Source organism: Corvus kubaryi, unplaced genomic scaffold (assembly GCF_017639235.1).
Source record: "Corvus kubaryi isolate FWS band 111438036 unplaced genomic scaffold, C.kubaryi_AGA036_p1.0 37284, whole genome shotgun sequence".
Taxonomy (NCBI): domain Eukaryota; kingdom Metazoa; phylum Chordata; class Aves; order Passeriformes; family Corvidae; genus Corvus; species Corvus kubaryi.
Window position 1 is genome coordinate 7,097,463 of NW_024581088.1, and position 15,859 is coordinate 7,113,321.

The following is a 15,859-nucleotide window of genomic DNA, read 5'->3' on the forward strand; positions in this document are numbered from 1 at the left end:
CCCCGCACTCGCAGCCGCACCCGAACCCGCACCGGCACCGCCCCGCACCGGGACACGCACCGGCACCGCCCCCGCTCCGCACACGGACCCGGACCCGCACACGGATTCGCACGGGCACCGGCACCGCTCCGCATTCGCACCGGCACCGCCCCCGCTCCGCACCCGCACCTGCATACGCCCCCCCGGACAGCCCGGGCCCGGGCCCGGGCACCTCACCTGCTGCTGGGCATTAGCCCTGCCGTTGCTCTGCTCCTGGTCCCGGGCATCCCCTAGTCCTGACCCCAGTCCCCGTCCTCGGTGCAATCCCGGTCCCATTTTCAGCCCAGGGCACTGTCCTGGTCCTGCTCCCAGCCCCTGTCCTGTTTATCCCGGAGGGATGGCACTGGTCCCATTCCTATTCCGGGTCCTGTGTAACCCAGTCTCAGCCCAGGGTACCCCCAAATTGCTTCAGTCCTGCTCTGGACACTTGTCCTAGATCCAGCCGCAGTCCTGGCCACCCCCAGCCCTCTTCCCAGTGCCACCTCTGACACTGTGCACCCCACTCCCGGGCACACCCCTTCCCCAGGACGCTGGGTTGGGCCACACACCCCCTCCACAGGGGATTTTGGGGGTGGGTGTGGGGATTGGGGACTATTTGCGGTCTGTTCCCTACTGTGACCCTTTAAGCACTTGGACCAGAGGGGACACCCCATGGAGGCCCCACAGACAGCTGAGGGGGGTCAGAGCCCAGCGGGAGCCAGGGCAGTGGGGCCGCATCGTGCCCCCCAGCACCACGGGGCAGGCGGGGTGACCTCACCGCGGGCTGCCGAGGAGGTGGCTCATGACGTCATGGGGCAGCGGGGCTGGCAGGGGGATGGGGGATGCTGTGCGGGGACAGGGGCGGGGGGATGCGACCACCGCCACCGCCGCGGCTGAGCACAGAATAATGCCGGGGGGGTGCCCCCCATGGGAGGGTGGGGAGCAGCCGGGTGGGGGGCCAGGAGCGTGGCGCCGGTGGAGGCCGGGGCGGCCGCAGAGGCCCAGCCTTGCATTGTTCTCGGGCGGCAGCCGGAAAACGCGACGCCTGCCCGGGAGAGACGCAGGCGGAAAAGGAAACGGGGCTGGGGGCCCGTGCCTGGTGCAGCGGGGGCGGGAATCGGGGTTCCCCCACGGCCCCCACCTGGTCCCCACCTGCCGTCTTCACCCCTGCCCCGCCATATGCTCGGGCCCGCTGCCCCACGGGGGGAGCGGAGGCCAGCTGGGAGGGGGAAGATCAGCCCAGGAAAGGGGGGAATTTGGGGAGGATGCTGATTGCCAATGGGGTGCCGCTTTGCAGGCCCCCTCGCGGGATCGGAGGCCGCGGTGATGGGCTCAGCGGTGCGGGAGGGAGACGAGGAAAGAGGAGGATGAAGATGAGGAAGAAGAAGGGGGCGATGCCGGGCAGGGCAACTACAAGTCCCATGAGGCCGGGCGGTGCGGGGGGGGGCCGGGGAAGCACCGGGCGGGAGGTGGCGGCCCGCCCCGCCCCGCGCCGCCCCGCGCCGCGCCCGCCGCGCCGCTCCAGCATGCACGGAGGATGCTCGCGTCTTGCTCGGGCAGGAAGGGGCCGGAGGGCAGGTACCCGCTGCACTACCTCGTCTGGCACAACCGCGCCCGTGACCTGGACCGGGAGCTCAGCGCCAAGCAGGTGGGGCGGCGCGGGGACACTCCCGGCACGGCACGGCCCGGCCTGGCCCGGCTCCGCTCGGCTCGGGCTGATGCAATGCTCGGAGCCGGGGTGAGGATGAGGATGGAGATGAGGGGGGTGACAGGGATGGGGTCGCTGTCTGCGCTGGCGGGGCTCTGGGGGTGCGGTGTGTGTCCCCACCTGCACGCCGGGACTGTGCCTGCTGCCCCCGGGGCTGCCGCGGAGCGGTGGGTACCACCCGCGGCTCCCCTGCATCCTCCAGCACACGCAGCCCCGAGCATCCCTCCGCACGTGTCCCCAGCTCTCTGCTAGGCCTCTGCAGACCCCCGGCCCGCACCCCGCTTCTCAGGGTATTGCCACCCCTCTGGGGGTGCAGCCTTCAGCTCCCCACTCTCAGGCTGAGCCTCTCTAGGGGGGGGGGACACGGGCCCTGATGTTGCCGGGGCGCAGCCCCCCAGCCTCACAAGGGTCCTTCTCAGGGCGAGGGGACCCGCTTTCTCCCTCAGCCCGGGAACCTCCCAACCGCCCGGTGATGGAGCGGGGTGTGGGTGCTTCCCCAGCGGGTTCCCAGCCTCCTTCTCCCCCGTGGCGTTGCAATTCAGGTAATTAAAACCCAACCCCGAAGACGCAGGAAACCGCAGGCGCTGGAGGGAGGCTGATGGGGAGGCTGTGCTGAGCATCCCCAGTCCCTCGGCCCAGGTCCTCAAACCCCAAGGCACTGAGGGCCGTGCTGGATGGACCCTGGTGATGCATGAAACGGGGGTCATTGTGCCGCGAAGCTCCCGCCGGGATGCAGGCGATGGCTCCCGCCACACCCGTCTCCATTGTGGGGTCCAGCCAGAGGCTGCGCCAGCATCGCCCCGGTCTCCCACCCCATGGCCAGTGTTTTTATTTCCGTGGTAAATTGGGGTCAGTTTTCCCAGGAGCCCGGCGCGGCGGAGATCAAAGCTGGGCTCGGCAGACGCGGGGAGGTGGAGGGGCTGCGAGGGGGGCTCCGAACCTCTTGCCTGCAGAGAAGCTCCAGCCTCCCTGCCCGGGAAGCAGAGGGGCTCTGCCCTGGCCCCCACTGGCATTTTCAGGGTGAGAGCAAAGCCAGCCGTGTGTGCACCCCAGGGGTGCACGAGGGGGCCCATGGGTGCTGCAGGCCAGACTCTGGAGCAGGTGGAGGATTGGGGGAAGAAGGTGGGGGCCAGCCCAGGCCCCCTGCTCTGTCCAGGACATCCAGGGACACGGCTCAGCCCTTATCCCTGCCAGAGCATCCCCCAGATGAGGAGTTGGGGCTGGTGCTGTGTGAGATTCTGGGGGCCGGGTGTCCCCCTACCCAGGACTCTGCCCTCCCGCCACCTTGGTGACCCCCACAGGGCAGTGACTGCACGTGCTGCTCCTCCCGAGTGCAGGTGTTTGGGGTTGGGAAGCACTGGGGCAGCTGAGAGCATTGCTCCTCTCCGTGTCCCCATAAGGGCTCTGTGTCTGCCACCCCCAAATTGTCACCATGAGCTCCCATCCACACTTGCCTCCACAAGGGAGCCAGGGTCAGTGGGTCCCCTTGGCACGGACATCACGAGGATGTGGCAGGCAGTGACACAGAGCCTGTTGTGCCAGGACACCCCTCACGGCAGCCTACCCCCTGGGGCGTGACAGGGACCCGGGGCTGCACAGGGACAGCACTGCCTGGCACCATCTTCCCGTGCTGGCCCATGTGCCCCCTTGCTACCCAGGAGCAGGAGCTGGGGTGCTCCAAGCCAAGGACAACCCCAGTGGAGGGACGTGCTGTGCCACGTGCCCGGCTGGCACAGGAGGAGCGACTGAGCTGCGGTTCTGCACTGCACCGCTGCCACCCCAAAGCCGCCCCCATCCCTGTCACCATCCCCAGTGGGTGTCATGGCCTCAGGACAGGCAGCACCTTGAGGTCTGTGCTGTGGTCCCCAAGCTGGAGCCAGCCCAGCACCAGAGTCCAGGACTGAGCTCTTGCTGGCAAAATCTGGGTCACACTGTGTCCCCTGGGGTGGCTCCAGCGCCATGTCCCCAGACTGGGGACCCTCATCCTGCCCAGCGCTGGGGCAGAGCTGCAGCTGGGGAACCCCACTGAGCCTGCAACTCCCGCCCACAGCTGGGGGGCGATTGCCTTAATTAGAGTCGTTTCATTAGTGCAATTAAGAAGCAGCCTGGAGAGCATTGGAGCAGCACATTGACTACCAGGGAACTGGGGGGCTGTTTTACTCCGGTGGTGTGGGTAGATGGGGGGTGTCCCCCTACCTGTGAGTCTTTGGGGATGAGGGCCATGGGAATACCCACAGCCCAGGCAGGGATGGGAACATCCCTGGGGCAGCAGGACTGCAGGACATGCCCAGAGCGAGGCAGGGATATGCTGCCGGTGAGACCCTGGGCACCAGGGAGCCCACGCTCCACCTCTGCCCACGCCCAAACACCTCTGGCTGCCCGGTCCCAGCTGGCACCTTTGGGTCTTGCACCCCAGGTTTGTTCTCCTGAGAGCGGCCTCCCCAAAACCCATTATTTGGGGACTGCCCCATTGCCTCCTGCCCTGGCAGCATCTGAGTGCCCCTCTCCGGGCACAAGGCTTCTACTCCAGCTGGGTGCTGAGGGGCACAGAGAGTGTCCCCCCCCTTCCCCGAGCCACGTCCCCAGCACTGGGCACGGGTGTGACGCCGCTTCCCACACGGGGAGCGGGGCCCGTGGGTGCCGGGGGTGCCCACCCGCCAGCGCGCGAGGGATTCCTCAGGGCTGGCCGGGTGCCAGGCTCCGGGTTTGGCACAAACAACGGCAGCCCCAGCGACGGCTCCCCAGGGCCCCGGGGATCCTCCGAGCAGCCGCTCCGCTCCCGCAGCCGCCCGCCCCCGGCTCAGGCAGGGGAACACGTGCGCCCGCCGCAGCCCACGGCGCCCGCCGCGCTCCCGGCCCTGGCGGAGGGGGGCTGCCGGCAGCTGCTGCCTGGCAACTGGGCACAGCCCCCCCCAGATCCCCGACGTGGGGGCTTTTCTGGAGCTTGCAGCTGCATGGAGATGTGCAGAGCTCTGTGCGCTGCGCCAGGGGCATCTGTGCCCCCCCCCCCCCCGCTGCCATGCCGTGCTCCTGCTCCGTGCCCGCCTGGTGGGTGCAGCCCAGCCTGGCTGTGCCGAGGTGTGCTGGGTGCTGGCAGCCACCACTGTGCTCTCCATGCCCTCTTCGTGGGTCTGGCAGTGGCAGCCGGGGAGAGGCTTTTGAGGTGCCTCACTTGGGGGAGCTCAGGGGTGGGGACGCTCTCCCAGATACTGTCAAATGTTGGCTGCTTTCTGTGTCTGGGAGCTCATGTCTGTGGGAGAGCACTGGAGGGCAAGGTCTGGCCACCCCAGTGATCCCGGAGTCTCATTCCCTCCTGACAGGCCGACATCGAGCAGCTGGACCCCCGAGGACGCACTCCCCTGCACCTGGCCACCACGCTGGGCCACCTCGAGTGTGCCAGGGTGCTGCTGAAGCATGGTGCTGACGTGGGCAAGGAGAACCGCAGTGGATGGACAGGTGAGAGGGTTGCTGCTTCCCTCCATCCTCCTGCAAGCTGCCCTGACACAGATACGGGCATGGAGATGGGTGTGGGCACGAGCATCAACATGGATGTGGACATGGACACGGGTGCAGGCATGGTCATGCTCACTCTGGTGCTGCGTGCCTGTGGCTCCTGTGCAGTGCCCAGCTCTGCAGTGCCAGGTTGCCATGCTGTGCCATGGCCCTGGGCACTGCCCCTTTGCCCCACAGTCCTGCAGGAGGCTGTGAGCACCCGTGACCTGGAGCTGGTGCAGCTGGTCCTGCGCTACCGCGACTACCAGAGAGCCATCAAGCGCCTGGCCGGGATCCCCGTCCTGCTGGAGAAGCTGCGCAAGGTACCGCCCTTGGTGGGGGCTGCGGGGGGCTGCAGCTGCGGGGGGCTGCAGCCACGGGGATCCCCTGACCCCTCGGTGCTCTCCACAGGCCCAGGACTTCTACGTGGAGATGAAGTGGGAATTCACCAGCTGGGGTGAGCTCGGGGCACAGCGTGGCTGTGAGGGGAGCGGGAATTTCCCAGCAGAGTCCCCCAGCCCCAGCATCCATCCCCATCCCCATGCTGGGGGTCACCTGCCCCCTTGCCTTCTGACACCCCAAGCTTGCAGACCCCCCCATTCCTCCAAGGCACCATGTTCCCCAGGTGTGTCCCCCACCTATCTCAGCGCTGGCAGCCCCCTCAGGGGTGCAGATGGCCCCATCCCCGGCTGGGCTATTGGCATCTCTCCCCAGTGCCCCTGGTGTCCAAGATCTGCCCCAGTGACACCTACAAGGTGTGGAAGAGTGGCCAGAACCTGCGGGTGGACACCACACTGCTGGGCTTCGACCATATGACCTGGCAGCGGGGCAACCGCAGCTTTGTCTTTCGGGGACAAGGTGAGGTGACACCAGGATGTCCCCCTCACTGGGGAGTGCTGGCAGCGCCAGCCAGGTGACACGGTGGGGACCATGGTTGTCCTGACCCCATTCCCTGCAGACAGCAGTGCAGTGGTGATGGAGATTGACCATGACAGGCGGGTGGTCTACTCAGAGACGCTGGCCCTGGCCAGCCACGACCAGGAGGTGCTGCTGGCTGCTGTGCAGCCCACCGAGGAGCAGGTGATGGGGCGGCTGACGGCCCCCGTTGTCACCACCCAGCTCGACACCAAGAACATCGCCTTCGAGAGGTGGGCTGGGGTGGTACTGAGCCCACCCCCGGGAGTGCTGGCACCCTGGGCTGTCCAAGCAAACTCATGGTGCTGTGTCACGCCAGGAATAAGTCTGGGATCCTGGGCTGGAGGAGCGAGAAGACGGAAATGGTGAATGGGTACGAGGCCAAGGTGAGGGGCAGGGAGTTGAGCTGCCCAGGGGGATACAGCAGGTGGCAGCTGTGGGGTACCCACCTCTGCCATTCCCCCTCCTTGGCCAGGTCTATGGTGCTTCCAACGTGGAGCTGATCACACGGACACGGACTGAGCACCTCTCGGACCAGCACAAGGGCAAGAGCAAAGGTGAAGCCAGCACGGGCTGGGCGGGCAGGGCACCCCTGGCTCTGCCCTCACCCCCTCCTCTCCCGCAGGCTGTAAGACCCCCCTGCAGTCCTTCCTGGGCATCGCTGAGCAGCACGTGGGACCCAACAATGGGGTGAGTGCATCAGGGGTTGGAGGGGGTGGCCCTGCAGTCTGACCTCCCCCTCTCACCCCACCGGGCTGTCCCCCCATGCAGACACTGATCACGCAGACACTGAGCCACGCCAACCCCACTGCCATCACCCCTGAGGAGTACTTCAACCCCAACTTCGAGCTGGGCAACCGGGACATGGGACGGCCCATGGAGCTCACCACCAAGACACAGAAGTGAGAGGGGGAAGAGCAGACAGGGGCTCCCTGTGTCCCCACCCACACTACTGCAGAGCGAGGGGGGGACAGGTGGGGGTCCCCAGCCCAACGCCTGTCCCCGGCAGGTTCAAGGCGAAGCTGTGGCTGTGTGAGGACCACCCGCTGTCCCTCTGCGAGCAGGTTGCCCCCATCATCGACCTCATGGCAATAAGCAACGCTCTCTTCGCCAAACTGCGGGACTTCATCACCCTGCGCCTCCCACCCGGCTTCCCTGTCAAGATTGGTATGGACTGAGCTCTGCTGCTGACCTGGCTGGCACAGGCAGCTTCCCTCCTCGCTTTTTTTCCCTTTTCCTGCAGAAATCCCCATCTTCCATATCCTCAATGCCCGAATAACCTTCGGCAACCTCAACGGGTGTGACGAGCCTGTCAGCTCCCTGCGGCACAGCCCCAGCAGCGAGGCACCCTCACCCAGCAGCGACTCCTCCAGTGTCAGCAGCTCCAGCTCCCTCAGTATGTGGGGGGGACATGGTGAGGTGGGATGGGAAGGGATCCCAGTGGGGTCTGGGGGTACAGCTGGTGGGGTGGGAGTGGGTCACAGCAGGGTAAGGGACACAGGACTGGCAGAGTGGAGTAGGACAGGATGCCCAGCCAGGCCAGCTCTGATCTCCCCACAGCCTCGTGCCGAGCGTGCGAGATGGACCCGGCGCTGTTCGAGGTGCCGCGGGGGTACAGCGTGGTGGGCACCCACCAGGATGCCCTGCGGGAGGACGAGGATGACCTGCTGCAGTTCGCCATCCAGCAGAGCTTGCTGGAAGCGGGCAGCGAGTACGACCAGGTGGGCACTGCCACCTTCTTCCCCATCCCAGTGCCACCCGCGATTCTCACTCACCCTACCTCCACTCATCCCTGCATCCCATGGTGGCGGGTCAGAGTTCATGCCGGGAGGACTGGGTTTTGGGGTGCCACCCTCCAACACTCCTCTGTCACCGACCACAGGTGACCATTTGGGAAGCACTGACCAACAGCAAGCCGGGCACCCACCCCATGTCGCACGAGGGCCGCCGGGGAGACAGGTTGGTAAGGTCCGGCCAGCCCCTCAGGGGGGAGTGGGTGTGGGAGCCGGACCCACGGGGCCCCCACTGAGCCCCTGCTGCCCGCCAGGACTCCCCAGCACACGGCGTCCCCGCGTCCCCCCGTGGCCCCGTCGCCGGGGGGTGGCAGGGGGCCCAGCGCCCTGTTCCCCAGCTACGCGGAGCAGCTGCGCCTGGCCATGGCGCTGTCGGCGCGGGAGCAGGAGGAAGCGGAGCGCCGGACGCGCCAGGAGGAAGAGGATCTGCAGCGGATCCTGCAGCTCTCGCTGACGGAGAAGTGACCCCGCAGCCCCACTGAGCCCCTCACACCCCCCCCCCCCCTCCAGTGGGGATGGGGACGCGGCCGGGGCCGTGTCTGGGGGCACAGAGAGGGAGCGGTGTGGGGGGGAACCAGTCCAGGAACTGCGGAGGGCAAGTGGGGAAGGGGAGAGCAGGATTTGGTCCTGGGAGAACGTCCCCAGAGCTGGGGCGGTGTTGGGGTGAGGTGGGGGCGCCCCGCAGCAGCCCAGGGTGGGGGTGGGTGTTAACCCTGCACCTGGGGTGGCAGGGACCAGGGAGGGCAACTCCACAGACTGTACCCCCTCTCGAGGACAGCCCTGCCCCCCCAGCCGCCCGACGGGGTGCTGCTCAGCCCCTCACCCCAGGAAGGCGGTGGGGGGCACATTCTGCCCCAGATGGGTGGGCTGCCAGTTGCGTGGGGTCCCGGGGTTCCCCCAGAGCCAGGGGGCTCTGCCCGGCTCCCTCTTCCCCCCCTGCCCAGGCGCTACCAAGTGCACTTACCCGGGAGCTGCTCTGCCTGCCAACAGGGGTGGGGGGCTCTGCCCTATTGTACCCCACAGCCAGCGAGGGGCTGCACAGCCGCCCCCCCACGGCACGGGGACTGCTGGGGCAGCTGAAGGGGTGCCTGTGAAGGGCCGCCCGGTGTCACCCCCCCTTACCCCTGCTCGCACCTCTCCACCCTGCTCGGATGCCCCCCCTTGGCAGCGCTGCACCCCCTCGTCCCGGGCACTGACCCCAAGAGAAACCTTACGTCAAATGGTGCTAACCCCGGCCCCCTGCCCCGGCTGCTCCCCCTTTGCACATGGGGGGCCGGGGGCTGCGGGGTGAGGGGGGCTGGGCTCGCTCCCCTGGGACTTTTCATAGCTGGTGCCCCTCCCTCCACCCACCCGTGCACCCCACAGCAACATCTGGGCCAGGGCCGGGGGAGCCCGAGCAGCTCCAACCGCGGCCAACACCAATAAATGCTCTTTAATGTTTGTCTCTCTCGGCCTCCCTCTGCCTGGGCCGGGGGTCCGCAGGCAGCAGGTGCTGGCAGTGGGGTGCAGGCAGCACCCCGGCACGATGGTCCCTCGTCCCTGGTATCTGCCACACGGCCAAGGGTGGCTGAGCCCTTTATTAAAGGGGTCCAGGAGCAAAGAGCCAGTTGGGGGCACCCGCCGAGGGGCCGATGGGGCAGAGGGGGGTGAGGGGGTGATGGGGTGGGGGTGTAGCACCGTACACAAGCACATCCTGGCCGGGGGGGCCCGGCAGCTCCCTGTCCTGGGAGGATGCTGGTGCCCAGCGTGCAGGTCCCCGTGGAGGGATGCTCGGCAGCCCCAGCCTGCGGGCACTGAAGCAGGACCCCCTCGGGTGCTGCATGGGGTGCCCATGTGCCAGGGCAGCCTGGGAGAAGGATGCGACTGATGCCCACAGAAGGGGGTCAGGGTCCGACCCCCTCCCTGCCCCCTCGGCTCCTGGGGAAAGAACACGGCTCCGGGCTCCTGCCCAAGGTGGGGACTCGGCTTTAATCCCCGGGAGGCCGGGGCAGTCCTGGCCGTGCCCGTGGTCTTGGCCGTGGCCACCTCACTAGTCCGTGCCGTTGGTGAACTGGCAGAGTTTGTTCTCCAGGTCGGAGATGCGCTTCTCCTGCGCTTGGACCGTCTCCTTCAGGGCACGGATCTCCTCCAGCACCTCCTCCAAGGCTGGCTGCTGCAGGGAGGGGGGACACAGGGTCACCGACCAGTCTGGCCCCTCCCACCCCACCGCAGGGCAGGGGTACAGCCCTGCTGTCCCTATCCCCAGGACACTCACAGAGAAGTAGTCGGAGTTGCAGCTGGAGTGGCTCCGTCGGGGGCCTGGCGGGGGTTTGCTGTCCAGGATGTTCTTCTTGACCACCTTCAGCTCCCGGTTCTTGATGGGGACGTACCCATCCCGCAGCGAGATGAGGATGGGCTCTGCGTCCTTCCCTGACAGCCACTCATCCGCCTCCAGGGCTGGCTCGGGGCCTGGCGTGTCGGGGTACAGGTCATCCTGGAAGAGGTCTGACTGCGGGAGGGAGAGAGACCATGGTGAGATGTGGGGTGTCCCCCCCAGGCCCCCATCTCCCCTGGGACCCTCCAGGCTCACCTTGCGTGGCACTGTCATGACGATGGGCTCGCACTTGCGCTCGTGCAGCTTGAAGAACCTGCGTGGCCACAGGCAGTCAGGGTCCAGCTGATTGCCCTGACCCTTCTGGCTCCCCCCAGACCCCTTGGCTCTCACCTGGCGATCTCGCACTTGCTGACATCCAGCCCACGCTTGGGCATGAAGCCCATGCCCCGCTGGGGCTCCTTGCTGCTGTAGGTGTTCAGGTAGTGCACGTAGGGCGCCTCATCCGTGATCTCGAAGTACCGGATGCTGCTGTCACCCTGTAGGGGTGGGGACAGCTGTCAGCCAGCCCTGGCACCCTCAGGGACAGGGTGGCACGGGGGGTGCAGCGCGGGGAGGGTGGGTTACCTTCCCGCAGAGGTAGACGATGCTGGAATCTGCGTCATAGAAGGGCAGCAGGACCCCATTGCTCGTGTCCATCTCTTGCAGGGCAATGGGCTCCTCAAAGTTATTCTGCGGGGCCAGAGCAGTGATAGAGGGGTGTGAGCAGTGACCCCAAAACCCCCACCCTGGTTAGTCACACACGTTAGCCACGGCACACTGGGGGACAGGGCTTGTTCCCTCTGGGGTACATAACCCCCTGGGCAGGCAGCTTGGCATGCCCCCCCGCAGCCCCCTGCCCCACTCCTGTTTACCTGCATGGCTGGGTAACCCCCCAGCCCAGATATACCCCCCTTCCACAGCACTCCCTGCCTCCCAGCCCCCTCCCCACCACAACACAGCACGGCACACTTGGGAACTTGGCATCTTTTGGGAGGGGGATGCAGCAGACACCCCATCCGGGGGCAGGGTGGGTTGGCAGGGGGCCTGGGGGGCCAAGTTCCCAGGGCAGCACTCCATGCGGCCTCGTTACCGGGTCCCACAAGCCCAGCTCCCGCTGGCTCATTCTGGTAAAGCCCGTGGTAAAGATGTGTCCTTCCCGCGTGAAGATGGCCCGCACGGGCCTCAGCCCTTCGTGGGGGGCAAACCTCTCCTGGGGGGAGGGGGAGACAGTCAGCACGGGGCACGGGAAGGGGGGAATATGGAGGGGGTCCGGATCTGTCCCCCAAAACAGCCGTTGAGTCCTATTCCATGGTGCTCCCTGAGCGCACGCGTTGCCAGAGAGTATCCCTGGCACCCAGAGCACTCCGGGCTGGGCTGAGATCGGTGGGATTGGCGCTGGCCAGGCTGGAGCCGCCGTCTCGTACCAGGTCCCAGAGGCCCAGCTGCCGCTCGCTCATCCTGCTGAAGCCCGTGGTGAAGATCTTGCCATCGGCCACGAAGATGGCGCGGATGGGGCGGGTGCCGTCGTGCGGTTTGGTTTTCTCCTGCGCCGGCGTTAGCGGGTTAAATCAAACACAGAGACGCGCGGTGTGGGGTTAGTAGGGTCAGGCAGGCACTGGGGGGGACCCCACGGTGGGATGAGGGGGGGCACGGCAGGGGCACTCACCGCTATGATCTGCTGCTTGCGGGGGTCGATGACACGGACCTTCTTGTCCTTGCAGGTGGTGACGAGGAGGCTGCCATTGCGGTTCCAGCCCACGTTGTAGATGAGGTCGGTGTGCATGTCATCCAGCGCCAGCAGCATCTCCCCCGTCCCCACGTTCCAGAGGATCACCAGGTTGTCACAGCCTGCAGAGGACCCAGGGAGCAGATGCTGTCACCGCGTGGATCTCCTGCGACCCCGGGGAGGGTGACCCGGGACCCCCTTACCTGCGCTGAGCAGGACGTTGCGGGCGGTGGGGTGCCAGGAGATGATGCTCACCCGCTTGGAGTGTCCCTCCAGTGTCACCACGGGCTCCGTGATGTTGCGCACGGGGACATAGTCAGGGATCTGCCACACCTAGGGGAGGGGACGGAGAGCAGGGCGTTGGGGATCACCCCGTGTGTGAGCACTAAGCGGATGAGGGCCTCGGAGCCAATTAACCACATCATTAATCCCAGCTCAGCCTGCGGGGAGGGTGGTGAGGGGATGCCAGAAGCGCCTCCATCCTGGGGTGCATCCCCAGCATTCAGGGTGCTGGTGGGCACAGGGAGGGGGGCATGGCTGGGGTGCAGCCCCCAGCCCCCACACAGCTATTCCTGCGTGCTGAGTTGCCTGGGAGGGTATATTTAGCACAAACTGCTGCATCATGGAGAGAGCAGCCGCCGCCAGCGCGAACGCATGGCACCGGGGCTAAAAATAGGCCAGTGACACTTCACAGGCGGCGGGGGGGGGGGGGGGGATGCTCTGCATCGCTCCCCCAGCGGCCGCCACCCCCCTCCCGCGCGGGGACCAGCCCCTCACCATGACGGTGGTGTCCTCCGAGGCGCTGGCGATGACGTTGTCGTTGTGGGGACACCAGTCGATGTCCAGCACGGGTGCTGTGTGTCCCGTCACCAGCGGGTGGTTCTTGTCCACCCGTCCTGTCTGCAATGGTGAGGGGCCGGGATGAGTCTCCCTGGGAGAGACACTGCCAGGTGCCCCCCAAAGCCCAGCCCGGCCACCCTGTGGGGTTGTGGCACAAATGGGGACATGCAGGGGATCCCGGCAGTGGCCAGAGGTTTGCACCTGCCTTGAAGGGGGAAACCGAGGCACATGGGGCAAACGGGGCTCACCTGGCACAAGGCCTCATAGGGACTCAGAGGGGAAGGATGTGACCTATGCGAGGCTGTTTTGTGTCTGCTCTGATGGCGAGGAGGGCTTGGGGACCCCCTCCCAGTCTCTCTGTCAGGGTTGGCAGGGCAGACCCCCACTCCACTGGGTGCTGCTCCCTGGGCATGCTGTGCTCCCAGGGAATTAGGGTTGGGAGGAAGGAAGCTGGGGGTTTCCCACATCACCTCGGTTGCCCCAGGGATGTCACCCTTGGCAGGTGTCGATGATGACCCAGGCTGTTCCTGCCCTGAGCACCCACATGAGGAGAGGGTATTGGGGCAAAGCTGGGGGGCTCTGGGGCCACAGCAGCTCCCCAAAATCAAAACCCATCAGCATATTGCCCTCACCCAGTGGCGTGACCAAACCCCAGCATCCTCCCCACTCACCTTGGCAAGGGGCAGGACAATGAAGGCCCCACCACCACCAGACTCCACAATGATGGCCACAAACTTGGGGTTGACGGCGCAGAAGGAGCTGTCACATGTCACCTTGGAGACACGGATGTCCTCGTACATCTGGTCTGCCTTCACCGGCTGCCCGAACACGTGCCGGAACTTGCTCTGGCGCACCACGCGGCGGCTCATGGCTGGGGGGACAGGGTCAGGCCACCACCTCCCCACCCTGGCACAGCTTGGAGGGGTTCTGGTCCCCTCAGTGCTCTGAGAGATTCCTCCTACTCTGGGCACAGCGGGAAGCCTGGGAACACTGAGGTGCCAGGGGATGAGGATACGGGATGGTGCCTGATGTGGCCCTGACCCTGCCTCAGGGAGCAGGAGTGGTCCCTGTGCAGGGATGTGGGGGTGCTGCAGGTGCTGGGGACTGTCAGGTGGTGGCCAGAGCCACTTGGCACTGGGCAGGGACATGGCCATGTCATGTCATAATGCACAGCTGTGCCATGCCCCACACTTGTACCATGCCCCATTGCTGTGCCATGCCCCATTGCTGTGCTGTGCCCCACAGTTGTGCCATGCCCCACAGCTGTGCCATGCCCCATAGCTGTGCCATGTCCCACAGTTGTGCCATGCCCCACAGCTGTACCATGCCCCATTGCTGTGCCCTGTCCCACAGCTGTACCATGCCCCATTGCTGTGCCATGCCCCACAGCTGTACCATGCCCCATTGCTGTGCCCTGTCCCACAGCTGTGTTGTGCCCCACAGCTGTATCATGCCCCGTGGCTGGCACTGGAGTTGGCACATGAGTTGCTGCAGCAGAGTAGCAGGGCAGAGGGGACTTTGAGGTGGACATAAAGGTGCTGCACACCAGATCACAGCTTGTCCCCTTGTATCCCATCCTGCATCACTGGCCTGAGGTTGCCTGGCTCGACCCGGCACCCGGGAGGAGGGCTGTGCCTCCAGACCTGCCTGCTGGTGGCTCACACCTCCCTCCATGGATCCCTGTCTGGTGGCACGGATCCCTGCCACGCACTCTGCACCCCCACCTGGGTAAGGGCTGGACCTGGCACAGACACACAGCTCCACAGGCACACTGGGGTGTGGAGGAGCCCTTCCCATGGCCCCAGAGGGGTGTTCAGCCCTCAGCCACAGCTGGGCACGATGCCCACAGTCACCCATCTCTCCCCCCAGCCTGTGCTGCTCCTGGGACCTGCCCCAGGGGGAACTGAGACACTCAGGACCACAAAACCCTTGGAGCTGGGGCTCTACCGCACCCATGAGCCACTGGCTACCCCGAGGACTCCCCTCTGCTCTTCTGGGTACATAGCCATTGTCAGGAGCCACATTCAGCCACCAAACCACGGCTGGAGGGCCAGGCACCGCTGTCCCCAGCCCACAGAGCCGGTGTGGGCAGAGGCAGGAGCACATCTGCTCCTCCATGTCCCAGCCGGTGCATTTTGGACAGAGCACACGCAGTGCCCTGCCAAACCACATCTGCCCAGTCCCTGAGTGTCCCCGGAGTCCTCACGGCACTTCAGCATCATCCCTGGCCTGGCTGAACGGGTTGGAGCTGGGCGCTAAGGGGCCCAGAGCCCGGCTACCAAGCGGGGCTGGACAACGGCACCGCTGGTGTCACCCCCCTCGTCTCGAGCACAGTCCCCAGCCCTGGGGAGGGGCGAGTGGGCTCCGTGGGGACGCTCTCCCAGCACCTCAACCATTGCCAGTGGGAGCAGAGTCTGGGGTGTCAGCACGCAGGGAAGGAAGGGACGGCCTGGCTGGCTGGGCAGGGGGCGGGCAGCGTGTGGGGTGCAGGTGGGGGGCAGATGTGATGCAGGCAGAGTTTAGCAGGGTGCAGGCAGCGTGTAGGGTGCAGGCTGGGCTGGGGAGGAGCCGGTGGGGTGCTGGCAAGGTGCAGGCAGGGCTGAATGAGGTGCAGGTGTGGGGTGCAGGCATGAGAGATGGGTGGGGTGCAGGCAGGGCGCAGGTGGGGTCGGATGGGGTGCTGGCAGAGAGCGGTGGGGTGCAGGCGGGATACAGGCGGGGTGCAGGCAGGATACAGGCGGGGTGCAGGCAGGATACAGGCAGGACAGCCCCGCTCCCCGCTCCCCGGCCGTGCCATTACGTTGCCACAATTGAATCCGCAGCGACTGCTCGGGAACGACCAGAGGTCACTGTCCAAATATAGCCATCTCCGCCGGCGGGCGGCGAGGGGCCGGGGCCCGGGGGGCTCAGCCCCGCTCCCCGCGTCCCCCCGTCCCTCCCCACCGCGCTCCCGCCGCCCCCGCCCCGCGCCCGGCTCCCACCTGCGCTCGGCGGCTCCTCCGCGCCCGGGCGCG

The 15,859-nt window shown here is 66.6% G+C and overlaps 2 protein-coding genes across 7 annotated transcripts; one reads left to right on the forward strand and one right to left on the reverse strand.

Annotated features, from left to right (window-relative positions):
- Nucleotides 1-1,497: 1,497 nt before the first annotated feature.
- On the forward strand, nt 1,498-9,366 carry ANKRD13B (ankyrin repeat domain 13B). Of its 2 annotated transcripts, none has more exons than XM_042026252.1 (15): nt 1,498-1,666; nt 5,047-5,182; nt 5,417-5,541; nt 5,630-5,675; nt 5,933-6,076; nt 6,177-6,366; nt 6,453-6,519; nt 6,609-6,690; nt 6,759-6,823; nt 6,905-7,035; nt 7,143-7,300; nt 7,377-7,529; nt 7,694-7,854; nt 8,016-8,092; nt 8,181-9,366. In XM_042026252.1, exons 1-15 carry the CDS (start codon nt 1,556-1,558, stop codon nt 8,389-8,391), a joined length of 1,857 nt encoding a protein of 618 aa, XP_041882186.1. In that variant the 5' UTR covers nt 1,498-1,555; the 3' UTR covers nt 8,392-9,366. The 2 variants fall into 2 exon arrangements, with proteins under 2 accessions (XP_041882186.1, XP_041882187.1); XM_042026253.1 differs by lacking the exon at nt 1,498-1,666 and adding an exon at nt 1,679-1,756 and having other exon boundaries at nt 8,016-8,096.
- A 509-nt stretch (nt 9,367-9,875) lies between these two features.
- Nucleotides 9,876-15,853, reverse strand: CORO6 (coronin 6). Of its 5 annotated transcripts, XM_042026258.1 has the most exons (12): nt 15,827-15,853; nt 13,517-13,716; nt 12,783-12,905; nt 12,209-12,338; nt 11,946-12,127; nt 11,704-11,823; nt 11,370-11,489; nt 10,865-10,969; nt 10,631-10,776; nt 10,496-10,553; nt 10,181-10,414; nt 9,876-10,075 (listed from the first exon to the last, which is right to left on the reverse strand). In XM_042026258.1, exons 2-12 carry the CDS (start codon nt 13,712-13,714, stop codon nt 9,956-9,958), a joined length of 1,536 nt encoding a protein of 511 aa, XP_041882192.1. In that variant the 5' UTR covers nt 13,715-13,716; nt 15,827-15,853; the 3' UTR covers nt 9,876-9,955. The 5 variants fall into 5 exon arrangements, with proteins under 5 accessions (XP_041882192.1, XP_041882190.1, XP_041882189.1 ...); XM_042026256.1 differs by lacking the exon at nt 11,704-11,823; XM_042026255.1 differs by lacking the exon at nt 11,704-11,823 and having other exon boundaries at nt 9,876-10,078.
- Nucleotides 15,854-15,859: the final 6 nt, after the last annotated feature.